The 18,903-nt window shown below is 42.6% G+C and overlaps 2 protein-coding genes across 3 annotated transcripts in view; one reads left to right on the top strand and one right to left on the bottom strand.

Annotated features, from left to right (window-relative positions):
• The window catches only part of LOC139417253 (peptidylprolyl isomerase H (cyclophilin H)), a 35,372-nt gene that overhangs the window by 10,552 nt on the left and 5,917 nt on the right, over positions 1–18,903 (top strand). Inside the window, exons 2-3 of one of the 2 annotated variants that reach the window (XM_071166504.1) lie at positions 13,595–13,659; positions 13,914–13,937. In XM_071166504.1, the coding sequence (XP_071022605.1) occupies positions 13,595–13,659; positions 13,914–13,937 (89 nt within the window). The remainder of the gene's footprint in view (positions 1–13,594; positions 13,660–13,913; positions 13,938–18,903) is intronic. The other variant, XM_071166503.1, reaches the window with a different exon arrangement.
• On the bottom strand, positions 7,403–12,002 carry LOC139417252 (probable G-protein coupled receptor 160). The gene is made up of 2 exons (XM_071166502.1): positions 11,850–12,002; positions 7,403–9,134 (listed from the first exon to the last, which is right to left on the bottom strand). The coding sequence occupies exon 2, from the start codon at positions 9,038–9,040 to the stop codon at positions 7,967–7,969; it is 1,074 nt and encodes a 357-aa protein (XP_071022603.1). The 5' UTR covers positions 9,041–9,134; positions 11,850–12,002; the 3' UTR covers positions 7,403–7,966.

The following is an 18,903-nucleotide window of genomic DNA, read 5'->3' on the forward strand; positions in this document are numbered from 1 at the left end:
CAAAATTTCAATGACATGTATTCATATCAACATTTTAGCTTTTATAATAAACGAATGTATTTACAGTATTCAGACCCCTTGACTTTTTCCACATTTTGTTACAGATTTATTCTAAAATGGATTAAATAGTTTCCCCCCTCATCAATCAACACACAATACCTCATAATGACAAAGCAGAAACTGGAAAAAATAAAAACGTTTTGTAAAAACTGGAAATATCACATTTACACAAGTATTCAGACCCTTTACTCAGTGCTTTGTTGAAGCACCCTTGGCAGTGATTACAGCCTCACGTCTTGGGTATGACGTTATAAGCTTGGCACACATGTATTTGGAGTTTCTACTATTCTTTCTACCTAGCATAGACTTAGATGACCTGGAGCCAGTGGGTCTGGCGAAGAATATGTAGCGAGGGCCAGCCGACTAGAGCATACAGGTCGCAGTGGTGGGTGGTATAAGGTGATTTGGTAACAAAGCGGATGGCACTGTGATAGACTGCATCCAGTTTGCTGAGTAGAGTGTTGAAAGCTATTTTGTAGATTACATCGCCGAAGTCGAGGATCGGTAGGATAGTCAGTTTTACTAGGGTAAGTTTGGCAGCGTGAGTGAAGGAGGCTTTGTTGCGAAATAGAAAGCCTATTCTAGATTTTATTTTGGATTGGAGCTGTTTAATATGAGTCTGGAAGGAGAGTTTACAGTCTAACCAGACACTTAGAATATGTGGACAACTATAAATACCTAGGTCGGAACCGTCCAGGGTGGTGATGCTAGTCGGGCGAGCGGGCGGGTGCAGGCAGCAAACGGTTGAAAAGCATGCATTTGGTTTTACTAGGGTTTAATGAGCAGTTGGAGGCCACGGAAGGAGTGTTGTATGGCATTGAAGCTCATTTGGAGGTTAGTTAGCACAGTGTCCAAGGAAGGGCCAGAAGTATACATAATGGTGTCGTCTGCGTAGAGGTGGATCAGGGAATCGCCCACAGCAAGAGCGACATCATTGATATATACAGAGAAAAGAGTCGGCACGAGAATTGAACCCTGTGGTACCCCATAGACTGCCAGAGGTCCGGACAACATGCCCTCCGATTTGACACGCTCAACTCTGTCTGCAAAGTAGTTGGTGAACCAGGCGAGGCAGTCATTAGAAAAACCAAGGCTATTGAGTCTGCCGATAAGAATACGGTGATTGACAGAGTCGAAAGCCTTGGCCAGGTCAATGAAGACGGCTGCACAGTACTGTCTTTTATCAATGGCGGTTATGATATCGTTCAGTACCTTGAGCGTGGCTGAGGTGCACCCGTGACCGGCTCGGAAGCCGGATTGCACAGCGAAGGTACGGTGGGATTCGAAATGGTCAGTGATCTGTTTATTAACTTGGCTTTCAAAGACTTTAGATAGGCAGGGCAGGATGGATATAGGTCTGTAACAGTTTGGGTCTAGGGTGTCACCCCCTTTGATGAGGGGGATGACCGCGGCAGCGTTCCAATCTCTAGGGATTTCGGACGATACGAGAGGTTGAACAGGCTGGTAACGGGTTGCAACAATGGCGGCGGATAGTTTTAGAAAGAGAGGGTCCAGATTGTCTAGCCCAGCTGATTTGTGCTGGTCCAGGTTTTGCAGCTCTTTCAGAACATATCCTGCCTGGATATGGGTGAAGGAGAAGCTGTGGAGGCCTGGGCGAGTAGCTGCGGGGTGGCGGAGCTGTTGGCTGGGGTTGGAGTATCCAGCCGGAAGCCATGGCCAGCCGTTGAGAAATGCTTATTGAAATTTTCGATTATCATGGATTTATCAGTGGTGACCGTGTTACCTAGCCTCAGTACAGTGGGCAGCTGGGAGGAGGTGCTCTTGTTCTCCATGGACTTTACAGTGTCCCAAAACGTTTTGGAGTTAGAGCTGCAGGTTGTGAATTTCTGCTTGAAAAAGCTAGCCTTTGCTTTCCTTACTGACTGCGTGTATTGGTTCCTGATTTCCCTGAACAGTTGCATATCGCGGGGACTATTCAATGCTATGGCAGTCCGCCACAGTTTGTTTTTGTGCTGGTCAAGGGCAGTCAAGTCTGAAGTGAACCAAGGGCTATATCTGTTCTTAGTTCTGCAGTTTTTGAACGGGGCATGCTTATCTAAGATGGTGAGGAAATTCCTTTTAAAGATTGACCAGGCATCCTCGACTGACGGGATGAGGTGAATATCCTTCCAGGATACCCGGGCCAGGTTGATTAGACAGGCCTGCTCGCAGAAGTGCGTTTGACAGTGATGAGGGGTGGTCGTTTGACTGCGGACCCATAGCGAATACAGGCAATGAGGCAGTGATCGCTGAAATCCTGATTGGAAACAGCGGAGGTGTATTTGGAGGGCAAGTTGGTCAGGATAATGTCTATGAGTGTGCCCATGTTTACAGATTTAGGGTTGTACCTGGTGGGTTCCTTGATGATTTGTGTGAGATTGAGGGCATCTAGCTTAGATCGTAGGACTGCGGGGGTGTTAACCTCTCTAGGGTAGGGGGGCAGCACTTGGAATTTTGGATGAAAAGCATGCCCAACTTCAACGGCCTGCTACTCGGGCCCAGAAGATATGATATGCATATAACTGATAGATTTGGATAAAAAACACTCTAAAGTTTCCAAAACTGTTAAAATAGTGTCTGCGAGTATGCCAGAACTGATTTAGCAGGCGAAAACCTGAGAAAAGTCCATTCAGGAAGTAGGTTTTGTAGTTTTCTATTCAATGCCATTACAGTATCCATTGACTTAGGACTCCATTTGCAGTTCCTATGCCTTCCACTAGATGTCAACAGTCTTTAGAAATCGTTTCAGGCTTGTATTCTTATAAATGAGGGAATAAGACCAGTCTGAACAAGTGGACCCTACTGCGTCGCAGAGCTTTTTCATGAGCAAGTGTATTTCTTGTTTACCTTTTTATATTGACAACTTTATTGTCCGTTTGAAATGTTATAGATCATTTAGGCTAAAAAACAAGCTGAGGATTGAATATAAACATCATTTGACATGTTTCTATGAACTTTACGGATACAATTTGGATTATTTGTCTGATTGTTTTGACTGAGTTTGAGCCTGTAGATTACTAAAGAAAACGCGCTAACAAACGGAGGTTTTTGGATATAAAGAGACTTTGAACAAAAGGAACATTTATTGAGTAAATTAATGTCTTCTGATTGCCACCATATGAAGATCATCAAATGTAAGGGATTCATTTTCTCTTTCTGAGTTTTGTAACGCTTCTGCTTGGCTGGTTACTGTTTTTAATAATTTGTCAACTGGGCTATGTTCTGGGCTAGGTATGCTCTGGGCTAGGTATGCTTTCAACGAAAAGCATTTTTATAAATATGACACTGGTTGGTTTAACAAGAAGTTAATGTTTAAATCTATGTAAAATATGTTTGTTTTCTGAATTTTTATAATGAGTATTTCTGTAATTGAATTTGGCGCTCTGCAACCTCACTGGATGTTGGCCAGATGGGACGCTAGCGTCCCGCGTACCCTAGAGGTTAAGCATATCCCAGTTTAGTTCACCTAACAGAACGAACTCTGAAGCTAGATGGGGGGCGATCAATTCACAAATGGTGTCCAGGGCACAGCTGGGAGCGGAAGGGGGTCGATAGCAGGCGGCAACAGTGAGAGACTTATTTCTGGAGAGGTTAATTTTTAAAATTAGAAGTTCAAACTGTTTGGGTATAGACCTGGAAAGTATGACAGAACTTTGCAGGCTCTCTCTGCATTAGATTGCAACTCCTCCCCCTTTGGCAGTTCTATCTTGACGGAAGATGTTGTAGCTGGGTATGGAAATCTCAGAATTGTTGCTGGCCTCGCCTAGAGCGTTGGGGACAAAGAATAAAAGGAGCAGATTTCTGGGCGTGGTAGAATAGATTCAGGGCATAATGTGCAGACAGGTATGGTGGGGTGGGGGTAAGCCCAGGCACTGAGTGATCATAAGAGGTTGTATCTCAGGATAAGCTGGTTATAATGGGTGAGGTCACCGCATGTGTGGGAGGTGGGACAAAGGAGGTATCAGAGGTATAATGAGTGGAACTAGGGGCTCCATTGTAAACTAAAACAATGATAACTAACCTAAACAACAGTATACAAGGCATATTAACATATGAGAGAGACATACAGCAAGGCATAAAGTAATCACAGGTGTTGATTTGGACAGATCGCTAAGACAACAGCTAATCAGCTAAAATAACAACAGCTAAAATGGCGATGAAAGGGCAGAGGGTCGGTTAACTACACACAGAGCCTGAGTTTGCGGCTGGGGCCGGCAGATAAACAACTAAAATAAATATATAAGCAGAATGGAGTACCGTGATTAGTGGACAGTCCAACGGTCATCAGCTATAGATGGAACTGGGAGGCCGCGGATTAGTCGTTACTACGCTAGCACGCGGGCGACGAAGCATTTAAAGTTAGTAGCCCGGGGCTAGTAGAAGCGTCTGCTCCGACGGAAGCCAGTTGAAGACACAGCGGATGGAGTATTTGTCAGCAGACCTGTCGTCGACTAAGGATCCAAGCCAGGTGGCAAAAGAGGTATTGTAGTTGTAGTAATTTAGTTTTCTGTCCGGGAGATGCGCCTGGCTCACGGTAACTGGTGCTAGTTTCGGGGCAGAGGTGTTAGCCACTATAGCCACTCGTAGCAGCGGTGATCCGGTGCCACGGTTCAGAGCTTACGGCAATGATCCGATGGAGTAGTGTGTTCTAGCCGTGTTTGGGTGGAGTCCAGGTGAACAACTGAGTAGGCCGGGAGGGGGGCCTCAGTGATAGCTTCGGTAATCTAGCTGTGAAGATCAGGAGAATGGTCCAGGGATTACGGCAGGAATCCGGCATTGTAGTGGAGAGACAGTCCGTTACTGGTAGGCTGGCGAGTATTATCCAGGCAAAAAAAAAATAAAAAATAAAAAATAAAAAAATATATATATATATATATTTTTTTTTTAAAGGGCTGGTACCTGTGCAGAAAGTAAAGTCCGCTAGCAGTGGCTAACAATGACTAAATAGCTTGTAGCTAAATAGCTGGTTAGCTTCTAATGGCTGTGGTTCTTGCTATAAGGTCTAAAAATAACAAATAATAGCGGTTCCGTATCACATTGGGTGAGACAGGTTACCGGAAGGTGTAATTGAACCAAAATGGAGAAGAGATTGAAAATAAAATCGAAATATATACAAAAAAATACAAAAGTACACGAGAGGACGAACAAAACACGCCTACGCCATCTTGATGCAGAGTTGTCATAATGCTTCAGCAAATATACATCACATCAGGGGTAGATGCAATATAAGTAACTTAATACATGTCCCTCTAACTGCTCTGAATGTCTCTGCTGATCCTACAGCAATTGTATGCACAATCATCATGTGCCTACGAACCCGATTTATACTGTTAGCACTGAGCCGGTGTGCCCTAGTAGGAAGTCCCACTGTGTGCAGCTCACCCTGCATTAGCATAAGGAACACATCTACTGGTGTTAAGCTTCCCGAGTAAAGCAGTAAAAACAATTAAGCATCCCAGAAGAAAAGTGCTCAAAATAGCCCACGTTAACACATGTATCTTAATGCAACTTATGTGTCAGATTTCAAAAAGGCTTTCCGGCGAAAGCACACAGTGCGATTATGTTAGGTCAGCGCTAGTCACAGAAAAACATTCAGACATTTTCCGAACGAAGGAGAGGTGTCAGGAATGGCTTTATAAATATTCACTTACCTTTGATGATCTTGATCGGAATGCATTCCCAGGAATCCCAGTTCCACAATAAATGTTTGTTTTGTTCGATAAAGTCCATCATTTATGTCCAAATACCTCCTTTTTGTTCACGCGTTTAGCCCAGTAATCCAAATGCATAATGCGCGATCACTTGTTCAGACGAAATGTCAAAAAGTTCTATTACAGTTCGTAGAAACATGTCAAACGATGTATAGAATCCATCTTTAGGATGTTTTTATCATAAATCTTCAATAATGTTCCAACCGGAGAATTCCTTTGTCTTTAGAAATGCAATGGAACACAGCTAACTCTCACAGGCGCACGCGTGATCAGCTCATGGCACTCTGCCAGACCTCTGGCTCAAACAGCTATCTTTCTCTCCCCCTTCACAGTAGAAGCCTCAAACAAGGTTCTAAAGACTGCTGACATCTAGTGGAAGCCTTAGTGTCATATGGGGTCATATTGCACTTCCTATCTTCGATAGACAATGACTTGAAAAACTACAAACCTCAGATTTCCCACTTCCTGGTTGGATTTTATTTCAGGTTTTTGCCTGTTATACTCACAGACATCATTCAAACAGTTTTAGAATCTTCAGAGTGTTTTCTATCAATCTACTAATTATATGCATATTCTAGCTTTTGGGCCTGAGTAGCAGGCAGTTTACTCTGGGCACCTTTTTATCCAAGCTACTCAATACTGCCCCCCCAGTCCCAAAGAAGTTAGCAACACTATCAACATGGCAGGTCCTATAGGCCCTAGTTTTGTCGCACCTGGACTACTGTTCAGTCGCGTGGTAAGGTGCCACAAGAAAATACTTAGGAAATTTGCAATTGGCTCAGAACAGGGCAGCACAGCTGGTCCTTGGATGTGCACAGAGAGCTAATATTAATCATATGCATGTCAATCACTCCTGGCTCAAAGTGGAGGAGAGATTGACTTAATCACTACTTGGCGCCGCACAGCTCGGACACCCATACCCCACAAGACATGTCACAGAGGTCTCTTCACAGTCCCGAGTCCAAAACAGACTATGGGATGCGCACAGTACTACATAGAGCCATGGCTACATGGAATTCTATTTCACATCAAATAACTGATGCAAGCAGTAAAATGTAGATTAAAAAAAAATGAAGAAGATAAAAAATAGCCCTTATGGAACAGCAGGGACTGTGAAGCAACACAAACATAGACACATGCATACACACACATACACACACATACACGATAACATGCAAACTGTACACACACGCACACATGGATTTTGTACTGTAGATATGTGATGGAGTAGGAGCCTGAGGGCACACAGTGTGTTGTGAAATCTGTGAATGTATTGTTATGTTTTTAAAATTATGTGAACTGCCTTAATTTTGCTGGACCCCAGGAATATAATCAATACAAAAGTAAGGACTTCTCCTCTAGATGATGCATCATAGGAGAATAAATATGTATTTAACTGTTTTTACAGGAACTTGAAAAAGTCTTACTTTAATGAGAGACGTGTCCACAAACACTGTTTTTCCATAATACCTATAGATTAATGGAAACTTCAACTAGTATAGAATTGTTTTTATTATTAATGGACAAACAACAGCATACTGTTTTTATTCAAACAAGTTAGAATTGTTGAAAATGACCAGAGAATTTAATCCCGACAAATTTCAGTAATGAGAATTAGGGGTGTACATTTTTACAAAATTCAGGCAGAAATCTAAAATGTATTTAAAATAAGACACTTTACCAAAAACTAGGCATCTTAGTCTTCAGAATGATAGTTGCTTTTTGCAGATGCGTCATGGTTTTGTAACTCAGTTTCTACAGACAGTTAAAACTAGTTTAATGAGCATCGCCCGGTTTCTCTAAAGCATATTGAAAAACCTGTAACAGAGAAACATGAAACTTCGAGGAGTGGGAGTCGGTACAGAGAGTTTATTGAGCAAACATACAAAGTACACTACTACATAAAGTGTTGCAGGTCCTTTTACTATGCCCATATTGTTGGATGTGTGTGAAAGTGCTTGTTGTAACAATGGGCTAGCCTAAACTAACAGCACCACCCTTCATACAGTTAACATATCAAGGGCAGGAACTATTGAGAATCATATAGGCTAGTAACAAGGCTATCAGTAGAAGTATGTAACAGCGTAATTGCTTTCTTTTGTCATATCTGAAAGGAACATTATCAAAGGAATGTAAAGGTAATATAGTAGGCTTATCGCGCATCATGAGCCAAGCCCACTTTCGATTGGCCTAATTCAGACATGCAGGAGTGGGTTTCTGTCCTTGCCTGACAGGCTGAACACAGTCTTGGGAAGTTTCTCCGAGTCTCTAACGGGTCCTCTACTTAAGTGCCAGTAAACCTGCCACTGGCAGATGTCGTCCGGGAGATCGCTGTACGGCCCCAGCCAGTCGCTCTTGAGCCAGAACACCAGCCCTACCAATAAGCTATTGGCACACTCCAACCACAGGAGGTTGATGGCAATGTAGGCGGGAACCGCAAGGCCCAAGAGCTCACAGGCAACGCACATGACCAGGTATGATGCCCACGTTGTGCTGAAGCCCAAAGTCAGTCCGAGGTAAAGGGGGTACCTCTGCCATTCGGTTTCCACCGCCAGTGCTTTCTCCTCGTCCTTGTCAGCCCCTGGCTTGCCGAACTTGGCATACCTGAAGCTCAAGTCGCTGTGCAGCGTTGGGTTGACGTCGTCCCTATACTCTGAGAGCCTGTTGGCCTCCTTCATCCACGAGGAAAGACGTTTGTAGTGCAGCATCAGCACACAGCAGACGGCTACGGAGATCCCCACTGAGAAATGTACTACAAACACAGACTCCTGCACCACGCACCCTAAAGCATGCCTCCCTCCCTCGTACTCCACCTCTATGAGGATGGGGAAGGCTGAGCAGCCGGAGCGCACGCCGGCCAGCACCCACACCAGAAGTGTCAGGGTGCAGTTCCACAAGGTCCTGCAGGGGGCGGCATGGCAGGAGGTGTAGCGTGACTCTGTGGCGTAGTCCAGCAGCCCCAGGCCCAGCACGGGCAGAGGGAGCGCGTTGAACACGGCCGAGGCCTGCGCCAAGAGGAAGCACACGGACACTGGGGAGCGGTCAGGTCCTAGTAACCAAACGGCCACAACGGCGCATGCCAACGCCACGTCGACCAGGAAGACGGAGAGACCACAGACGCCCATGAAGGAGGTGTTAAGCCGGCGCAGGCTGATGAACAGGACCAGACAGTCCATGCCCACCTTTAACAGCAAGATGAACAGAAACTGGCTGGTGTTGTCCTTGATGCAGCTCCCTTCCTCTTCCCACGACTCAATGATGGCCAGCATGTTGAAGCTTTTGCCGTTGAGACTGTGCCCAGCCCCAGAAGTAACCTATTGGGTCTGTGATGTTCCGGTCGACGTCACCATGCTCAGGAAAAAGCTGTCGAAGAGAGCGGAGCAGTTAGCAGTAATATACAAACAGCTTTTACCAAGAAATTAGACTGTTTCTAGTGTTATCAGTACTACCTGGCATTTCATGACTCATCTACAGAAACAACAACACCTTATGGAAGTCAAAAATAAGAAACTTAAACTCTTCCTAATGTAAGTTGGCACCAGTGTGAGCGGATAATATTTTTGGTATCTCAGATTGTTCTGGAAATTCTCACATTTCTCACAAAAAAAAAGTATTCAGACCCCTTCCATTTTTCCACATTTTGTTACGTTACAGCCTTATTCTAAAATGGATTAAATACATTTTTTCCTCAGCCATCTACACACACTGCCCCATAATGACAAAGCAAAAACAAGTTGTTAGAAATGTTTGCAAATGTATAACAAGATAAAGAGACCTTTTATTTATGTAAGTATTCATACCCTTTGTTTCCATTGATCATCCTTGATGTTTCTGTAAGTTGATTTGGAGTCCACCTGTGGTAAATTCAATTCATTGGACATGATATAGACAGGTGTGTGCCTTTCTAAGGTCCCACAGTTGACAGTGCATGTCAGAGCAAAAACCAAGCCATGAGGTTGAAGGAATTGTCCGTAGAGCTCCGAGACAGGATTGTGTCGAGGCACAGATCTCTGGAAGGGTGCGAAAAAATGTCTGCATCATCGAAGGTCCCCAAGAACACAGTGGCCTCCATTCTTAAATGAAAGAAGTTTGGAACCACCAAGACTCTTCCTAGAGCTGGCCGCCCGGCCAAACTGAGCAATCGGGGAAGAAGGGCCTTGGCCAGGGAGGTGACCAATAACTCGATGGTCACTCTGACAGAGCTGTAGAGTTCCTCTGTGGAGATGGGAGAACCTTCCAGAAGGATAACCATCTCTGCAGCACTCTACAAATCCAGCCTTTATGTTAGAGTGGCCAAACAGAAGCCACTCTTCAGTAAAAGGCACATGACAGCCTGCTTGGAATTTGCCAAAAGGCATCTAAAGACTCTCAGACCATGAGAAACAAGATTCCCTGGTCTGATTAAAGGAAAAAATAACTATTTGGCCTGAATGACAAGCGTCACGTCTGGAGGAAACCTGGCACCATCCCTAAGCTGAAGTATGGTAGTATCAGCATCATGCTGTGGGGATGTTTTTCAGCGGCAGGGACTGGGAGACGAGTCAGGATTGAAGGCAGGATGAATGGAGCAAAGTACAGAGATCCTTAATGAAAACCTGCTCCAGAGTGCCCGGGAGCTTGGAAGGTTAACCTTCGCCCCCAGTCTAACAGGACAACGACCCTAAGCATACAGCCAGACAACGCAGGAGTGGCTTCGGGACAAGTTTCTGAATATCCTTGAGTGGGCCAGCCAGAACCCAATCGAACGTCTCTGGAGACCTGAAAATAGCTGTGCAGCGATGCTCTCTATCCAACCTGACAGAGCTTGAGAGGATCTGCAGAGAAGACGAATGGGAGAAACTCCCAAAATACATGTGTGCCAAGCTTGTAGCTTCATGCCCAAGTCTCAAGGCTGTAATCGCTGCCAAATGTGCTTCAACAAATTACTGAGTAAAGGGTCTGAATACTTATGTAAATGTGATATTTCAGTTTATTTTAAAATTAGCCAACTTTTCTAAAAACCTGTTTTTGCTTTCTCATTATGGGATATTGTGTGTAGATTGATCCCTTTTAGAATAAGGCTGTAATGTAACAATGAGTAAAAAGTAGAGGTCTGAATACTTTCCGAAGACACTGTATGTTGTGAATCGCCCATAAGTTTGTAAAATATAAATATGATTTCTAGGCCATATTTCCCAGCCCTAGTTTGAAGAGTATATTGCTACAAACAATGTCTTTAAAATAAGAAAAATCAAAAAGAGTAGTTTGAAGATATTATTTTATGTTGAATAAATTAATTTGAAAATGTGTATTTCAAAATCTATACATAGGCTTACTCCATATTTATGAGAATGTTATAATGACACCAATATGTTGCCTGTATCATGTACGATTCGTAGATCATAGGGTCTTACAGGAGGCATGTGTGTCTAAAAAGGGCCTAAAATTGCCAATTTGATTATGCTTTTCTCAAAAATGGTTTGTGATACAAAAGTATGTTAAACGTCAGTCCTCCCAATGAAGTTCCTATGTGAGAATTCTCAGAACAATCTAAGATGCAAAAAATAGTTTCCACTCCCACTGGCGTGGAATCGCCCATGTAGCATGCCTCAACACTCATTGTTTGGAGTCCAACAACCTCAAGTGTTAGGAAATATAGTAGCCAATTATGTATATTTAACTGGTGACAGCCTGAGGCTAGACAAAAGCTAATATTTCAGGTATGGCAATCCAATCCGTTTTACTATTCATTCCTATAAAAAACAGGTTTGTTTACGCGTAGGAGGAAATGCGTGCCTTCTTTTGATACAATGCTATTGCTTAACCCAGATATTTCCAGATACAGGAATCTTCAAAGAATACACCATTTTTTTAAGCTTATCAACTATCATGCTGATCTCAGGGAATGTTAGTCCTTGCATCCATAGCTCCATCTATGAATTTGAGCATGATTAGGCTACATTCAGCCATCCTCACCCCTCAGCTTTATTGCAAACCCAGGGATAGGGCTGCCTTATACTTAGCTTTTTCATTGTCATCGTAAAACAATATCAATCCACATAATACTGTGATCTTTTGAACACTGCAAGTAGGCCTTACCTCTTAATCGTTGTGGGTAATCCTGGTCATGTATGTGTAGTGTGAGATCCAGTGGCAGCATCAACAGGTGTGTGCTTTACTCTTAGCAACAGGCTAGTAGTGTTTGACAAGCACTTCCTTATTATATGGTCATTTTACTGCCTCATTGTGGGTGGGTCTATTACCTGCTCAGGCTTTTCTGGGTGAAACTAGCCTTGCAACCAACCTGACACACCTGTAATTCTACCTGGCGGCTTCAACCACCCTCCATGCCCTTCCCTCCTCAGGTACAACCTTCTCTCAGTTTTGAATAGGCTGTTGTTGAGTTTTGGGTGGGGTGAAGATGAAGATTCATCACTAAGATCATGCAGAAACGTTTGTTTTGTTGAAGAGTCGGTGTGTCTTACAAACGTGCTCTTCTGCTGTGATGCCGATATGGGGACAACACTGTTCAAACCCGAGACGTCCATCAGGAATGATTCCTGTAAAATCGAGTATACGGTTATGGTCTAGAGTTCCATTTTATATTGTAGCCAACCCCCTCACCCCTCATGTTGTGAACTGTTGTTTTGTAAATGCATGTGTACTGTAAATGTATGGCCTGAGCGGGGTAACAATTTTTTTTTTTTATTATGGTAAAGTAGTTTGACTTTCATGATACGTGCTGCTAATAGGTTGGCATATGTTGGTTGGGCATTTATGTAATGGCCTATTTTGCATAGCAGGCTGAGGGCTATGTAAGGTGTGTAAGGGGGGGGGGGGGGAAGACACATCTACTCTTGTCTGTTCAATGCAATAAAGAACTCCCTACCACCTCAGTGACCCAACCCCTGCATTAGAGCAGCTAGAGGCCAGCCAGTGTTTGCTTGCTGATCCCTGTAAATGTTCAGGATATTATGGAGTCACGTGGTTTGTTTTGGTCCAGGTTAAATGAAATGTTCTGTCTCCAAGGGGAACAAAGGCCAGGTCTAGATTTCTTTCTCAACCTGAACAAATGGTTAATTAACAGGGATGAAAGGAACACCTATATTAGGGTGTAAAAAGCCTGTGTGTGGTTTATCCGGTATACATGGCGCAAAGGATCCGCTGGGCGATTTGAGGCAATTACCGAGAAAATCGAAGTGTGCTGGGTGTTGACTAAGTGGAGGCTGCTCCTGCACCGCCAATATTTGTTTAACAACACAGAAGCTCTCCGGGGATGCCTTGGGGACAAATGGCTCTTTTCAGAGGGGCTGAATTTCAAAGCTGTAGCACAATATTTGACATAAAGCAGGTTTTCAAAGAGTTTAGTTTGCTTCTTATTTTCCTTTTTGCCATGGAAAATTTGAGTACTGGAGTTGCCCACCTCAATAACAGTATCATGGCAACCCTACAGTTGGTACTGCTTAATTAATCCAGTGGGAACAGGTATTCATTAAGTAGCCTATTAGTCATTTAATTTGAGTAAAGTGTCTTACCATGTGAGTATGATATGATGATGACAAAATATTGTTGAATACAAGAAACCAGAAGTTCTTTGGTCAAACGATATAGATACTATGTTTTGTCATATACATTTTACATTGCTTCCAGAAAACCATTTCTCATGCAGAACAATGAATGTAGTTTAGAAATACTAGTTGTTAAGCATACCAGAAAATGTGAATGTGGGCAAAAGCGACTTTCGAAACCCGGTCGAGCAAGGTGATGACTATTGTGGTCTCCTGTCAATATTTGCATGTGGAGTGTTTACAGAAGTCAGCCCTTTTTGACTTACTGTTTTCCAGGAAGTTGGGAGAATGAAGGTAGAACTCTTTGCCGATGTGGTTCCAAAGACGGCTGAGAACTTTCGGTAATTTTACCTAAACAAATTTCATGACTTCCTAGTGCAAAATCATGCCCTGTCACATCAAGGCCACATTCAGTATGGCATAATGTTGTAGAATGTCGGATCGAAAATTATTCTGTAGAAGAGACATGCCTCTGACATATCTGCAATGTTTAGTAAATTGCACCATCCTGAATTATTAAAGATTTGTTAGAGATGATTAGTAGAGGTGATTTTTGCCCTTCCAATGAATAAATTATTTATTTTGTCTTTTACAGGCAGTTCTGCACAGGGGAATTCAGGTAAGGGCATCTCTATGGACACTAGAGTAGGCTATATATTGATCCCTGGTACACTTGCTGATCTACTCGCTCTGACCACCCAACTGTACCCATGTACTACCACAGTTACAAGCACAGTCACTATTTAAGGCTGTAGTCAGGAGAGATTTTATTGCTCACTTGACACAAGTATCTATCAGGTTAAGGTGTTGGCTTTATAACGCCATCTACTGGAGCTGTAGAACCTTTCCCATTATCTTCCTGACACCTAACTAGCTATAACTAGCATAGTTCACCCTTGAAGAGAGTTCGGTATTTGATTTTTTTTTAAATGCCTGTTCACTGGCCATGGTGTCCACTTAGTGGAATAGGTGTATAGAGTGTTATTTTTTTCCTCTGTACAGGTGTTTTAATTGTGGTAAATGTCCCTTTTCACTTATTGTTTAGGCTGTTGAGCACAAATTAAAAGACAGTAGTCGGGCCAGTTCCTTTGAGATGTGTCAACTCTGCAAAATACAAAACCTGTGCACCCTAATAGGAGAATGGTAGGGAATCAGACCACAACCTCTATCTCTTTTCCTTTCGACTTGTTCTTTAGGCATTCAACCATTTGTGTTAATTGCTGTTTTTAATTGCAGTTTGCATAGTGATTTTCTGAGGGAAGGGAAACAATCCCACAGACAGCAACTCTAACATTCCAACTATGGAGACAAACAATGAGTCTTTATGATGACTATACAATATATATTCAGACATTCTTGGGGAAAAACTGCAAAAATAATTTGTCATTAGTCAAACTCTATTAGCTAAAAGGTAAACCCCTGGTCTATTTTACATCAGTAAATATTACTGTGATTTGAAATAATAAAAATGGAAAGGACGAGTACTTTATTCTAAATAAACACTGAGTGTACAGTACAGCTTTCCATGACACAGACTGGCCACGTAATTCCAGGTGAAAGCTATGATCCGTTATTGATGTCACCTGTTAAATCCTCTTCAATCAGTGTGTAGATGAAGGGGAGGAGACTGGCTAAAGAAGGATTTTTAAGCCTGGAGACAATTTGAGACACGGATTGTGTATGTGTGCCATTCAGAGGGTGAATGGGCAAGACAAAATATTTCAGTGCCTTTGAACGGGGTATGGTAGTAGGTGCCAGGCCACACCGGTTTGAGTGTGCCAAGAACTGCAACGCTGCTGGGTTTTTTACGCTCAACAGTTTCCCGTTTTGTATCAAGAATGGTCCACCACCCAAAGGAGATCCAGCAAACTTGACACAATTGTGGGAAGCATTGGAGTTAACATAGACCAGCATCCCTGTGGAACACTTTCGACACCTTGTAGAGTCCATGCCCGACAAATAGAGGCTGTTCTGATGGCAAAAGGGGAGGTGCAACTCAATATTAGGAAGGTGTTCTTAATGTTTTGCAAAATCAATCTATTTCGAAACTCAAACATGGTTGAAAATGTATCTTGTAATCTGTTTTGACACTGTCACACATATACCCCTATCTGACAAGTGAGCCTAAAGGAAAAACCTACATGGTGATATTACTCTAGGGCAGCCATTCTCAACAGGCGGACGGACCGCTGTCCGGATCTGGACCCAGAATGGGGTCAATAGGGACCACCACAGGTCCCGACAATATTTGAAGGGGGAAAAAATTGATCAAGTAGCCCATGTTAGCTAGGTAGGTTAGCCTAATTTATTTAATCTAAATCTTGTAAACTAGTTAGCATGGCCAGATGATGTGCCTTGGGCCCTCGACCCCCAGGGGGCACTCAATTTTATTTTGTTGGGTCACTCGGCTATCATATGAACACACATAAGACATGGCAAAATGTTAAGAAATAAGATTTAAAACGGCTAAAATTCTATGCCAACAAGAGAAATTTGAACAGTATGGGGCTGCAAGGTGGGGTTTGTTACTACGCTGTTAAATGAGAATATCCATTCACACTTTTTCCACCTAGGAAATGTGTGTGTTCTCAAATAGTACATAGTAGTTGAGTACCCCTGCTATAGGGTAAAAGTGAATCCTTCGACCAGGATTTGCATGTACAGTACCTAGTGAGTCTACACACCCCTTGCACAGTCTTCACATTTTGCTGCCTTAAAATTATATCAAAGTACTACACATTTTCAAAGTGAAAGACAAATAATATAAATGTTTCATAATCAAGACAGCTTTGTTATTTATTATTAATTAGGTCTTCACACCCCAGAGTCAATACTTGGTATAATCTCATTTGTCAGCCTTTACAGCTGTGAATCATTTTGAATAAGATTCTACCAAATCAGCATGATTCAAGACATCTGAGTGGAAACGTTGTCTAAAATGTGCTTTGCATACCACAAAAAAAATTGTGCTCCTTGTGTGGACATTACTTTCTTCAACGGTAACATTTGTGGGTTACACTTTGCAAAAGCTCAGTAAATTTTGTTGGGAGTAAGTCTCTGATTTTCAAGCAGATTTAAATGGACCATTTTTAGTAACACTCAACACCTATTGGAAAGCTATTTTGGTGTGTCTTTGGCATAATAATGTGAGTAATAATGTGACACACTGCACCAGACCATGACGGACCCTCCACATCCAAATCGATCCCGCTCCAGAGTACAGGCCTCGGTGTAATGCTCATTCCTTCGACGATAGACACGAATCCGACCATCACCCCTGCTGAGACAAAACCGTGACTCGTCAGTGAAGAGCACTTTTTTCCAGTCCTCTCTGGTCCAGTGAAAGTGGATTTGTGCCCATAGGCGACGTTGCCGGTGATGTCTGGTGAGGACCTGCCTTACAACAGGCCTACAATCCCACGGTCCAGCCTCTCTCAGCCTATTGCAGACAGTCTGAGCACTGATGGAGGGATTGTGCGTTCCTGGTGTAACTCGGGCAGTTGTTGTTGCCGTCCTGTACCTGTCCCGCAGTTGTGATGTTCGGATGTACCGATCCTGTGCAGGTGTTATACATGGTCTGCCACTGCGAGGACGATCAGCTGTCCGTCCTGTCTCCCTGTAGCGCTGTCCCTGGCCACATCTGCAGTCCTCATGCCACCTTGCAGCATGCCTAAGGCACATTCACGCAGATGAGCAGAGACACTGGGCATCTTTCTTTTGGTGTTTTTCAGAGTCAATTGCCTACCGTCTGTAAGCGGTTAGTGTCTTAACGACCGTTCCACAGGTGCATGTTCATTAATTGTTTATTGGTCATTAAGCAAGCATGGGAAAGAGTGTTTGAACCCTTTACAATGAAGATCTGTGAAGTTATTTTGAGTATTATGAATTATCTTTGAAAGACGGTCCTGAAAAAGGGATGTTTCTTTTTTTGCTGAGTTTATGTATTCAGAAGACTGAGACAGAGTTTTCTCTTACTTTTTAACAGGACTTTGCTCCTTTCATATTTATTTTGATCCTGACAAACTCCCCAGTCCCTGCCGGTGACAAGAATACCCATAACGTGATGCTGCCACCACAATACTTGAAAATACAGATGATCAACAACATTGCATTTACGCCACATTACTGGCCAGTATGGCAAAGTGAAAATAAAAAAATCCACTCCTGTGTTAAAAAAGATCCACTCCAAATCATCCATTGTTTTTGCAACAAGGCTGTTAAGTGATACTGCAAGACAACACGGCAAAGAAATTAATGTTTTGGCCTGAATTAAAAACTTCAGGCTTGGGTCAAATACTACACACTACAGGGTGAAACCCTCTATTTTCAAGTATTGTGGAGGCAGCATCATGTCATGGGTATGCTTGTCACCGGCAGGGACGGGGGAGTTTGTGATGATCAAAATGTTAGAGAAAATCCCCCTCATTCTTCTGAAAACCTAACCCTAGCTTGGTTTCCATCCAATTGGTGACAGATGTTCCTGCAAATATTAAAACATCTGCATAAAGGAAAATATGCACGTTTTCCCACCAGTGGTGTTCACAACAAAGTGACTTGTTGTGGATAAAAAAAAAACGTGCGTGATGACGTAGTGCACATAAAAGGTAATTTTTTTTGCTTAGGTTTTCATGTACTGAATGAAAATGTAAAGTTCAATATTTTTCCAGGGCATTTTCAACTCTACTCTCTAGTTTTGTCACAAAAACTGTTGCGTTAAATAGCAAATGTGCCCACTCTGGTCTTGGCACATACGCTCTAGCCAACAGCTCGCAGATGCAATGCGGGTGGGCTAGCCTACATGAGAATATTATGTATGAGATTTTTTTTATTTGTCAAACAGAAGCCAAGCATCGATCATCATGTCACCAAGACACTCACCACCCTGTGATAATTTATTTAATCTGTAGCCTAATAAACTGCATGCACCACACAACATATCATCACGTGACTTCAAGTTTACTTCAATATGATGGTTATTATATTAATATTTCAGCAGAAAGGCGTTTCCACTGACATTTCTTGCGTAATGAATTCCGTTCCCTCCATGTCGAATGAACAATTTGTTGGTCAATATTTATGAATATGTACAGACATTTCCTGTTTCCATCAGCCCGGCAGTGACTTTTTTTATGCTACAGGTAATTCATCCACATGAAATGGTTGGATTGAAACCTGGTTCCTGAGAGTTTTGTTTTTCAGTAGGACAATTAACACATTTTAATGCCAAAGACACCAGAATGGCTTTCCAAGAGGTGTTGAGTGTTCCTAAGTGGTCGAGTCTGGCCTTATTTAAATTAGCTTGAAATCTGAGAATATTGTGGTCCAATGATTCCCAACCAAATGTGCTGTTTGACCAATTTTAACAAATAAAATGGTAAAATGTTGTCCTCAGAGTTATGCAAAGTTGGTGGAAGCACCTTTGGCAGCTATTACAATGACTGGTAGGCCGTCATTGTAAATAAGAATTTGTTCTTTAACTGACTTGCCTAGTTAAATAAAGGTTAAATAAAATAAGTTAGATTCCACCTAGTATTAACTCTATGGTGTGACGACCCCAGTTAAGATATTTGAGTTTTATATAATTT

Source organism: Oncorhynchus clarkii, chromosome 9 (assembly GCF_045791955.1).
Source record: "Oncorhynchus clarkii lewisi isolate Uvic-CL-2024 chromosome 9, UVic_Ocla_1.0, whole genome shotgun sequence".
Taxonomy (NCBI): domain Eukaryota; kingdom Metazoa; phylum Chordata; class Actinopteri; order Salmoniformes; family Salmonidae; genus Oncorhynchus; species Oncorhynchus clarkii.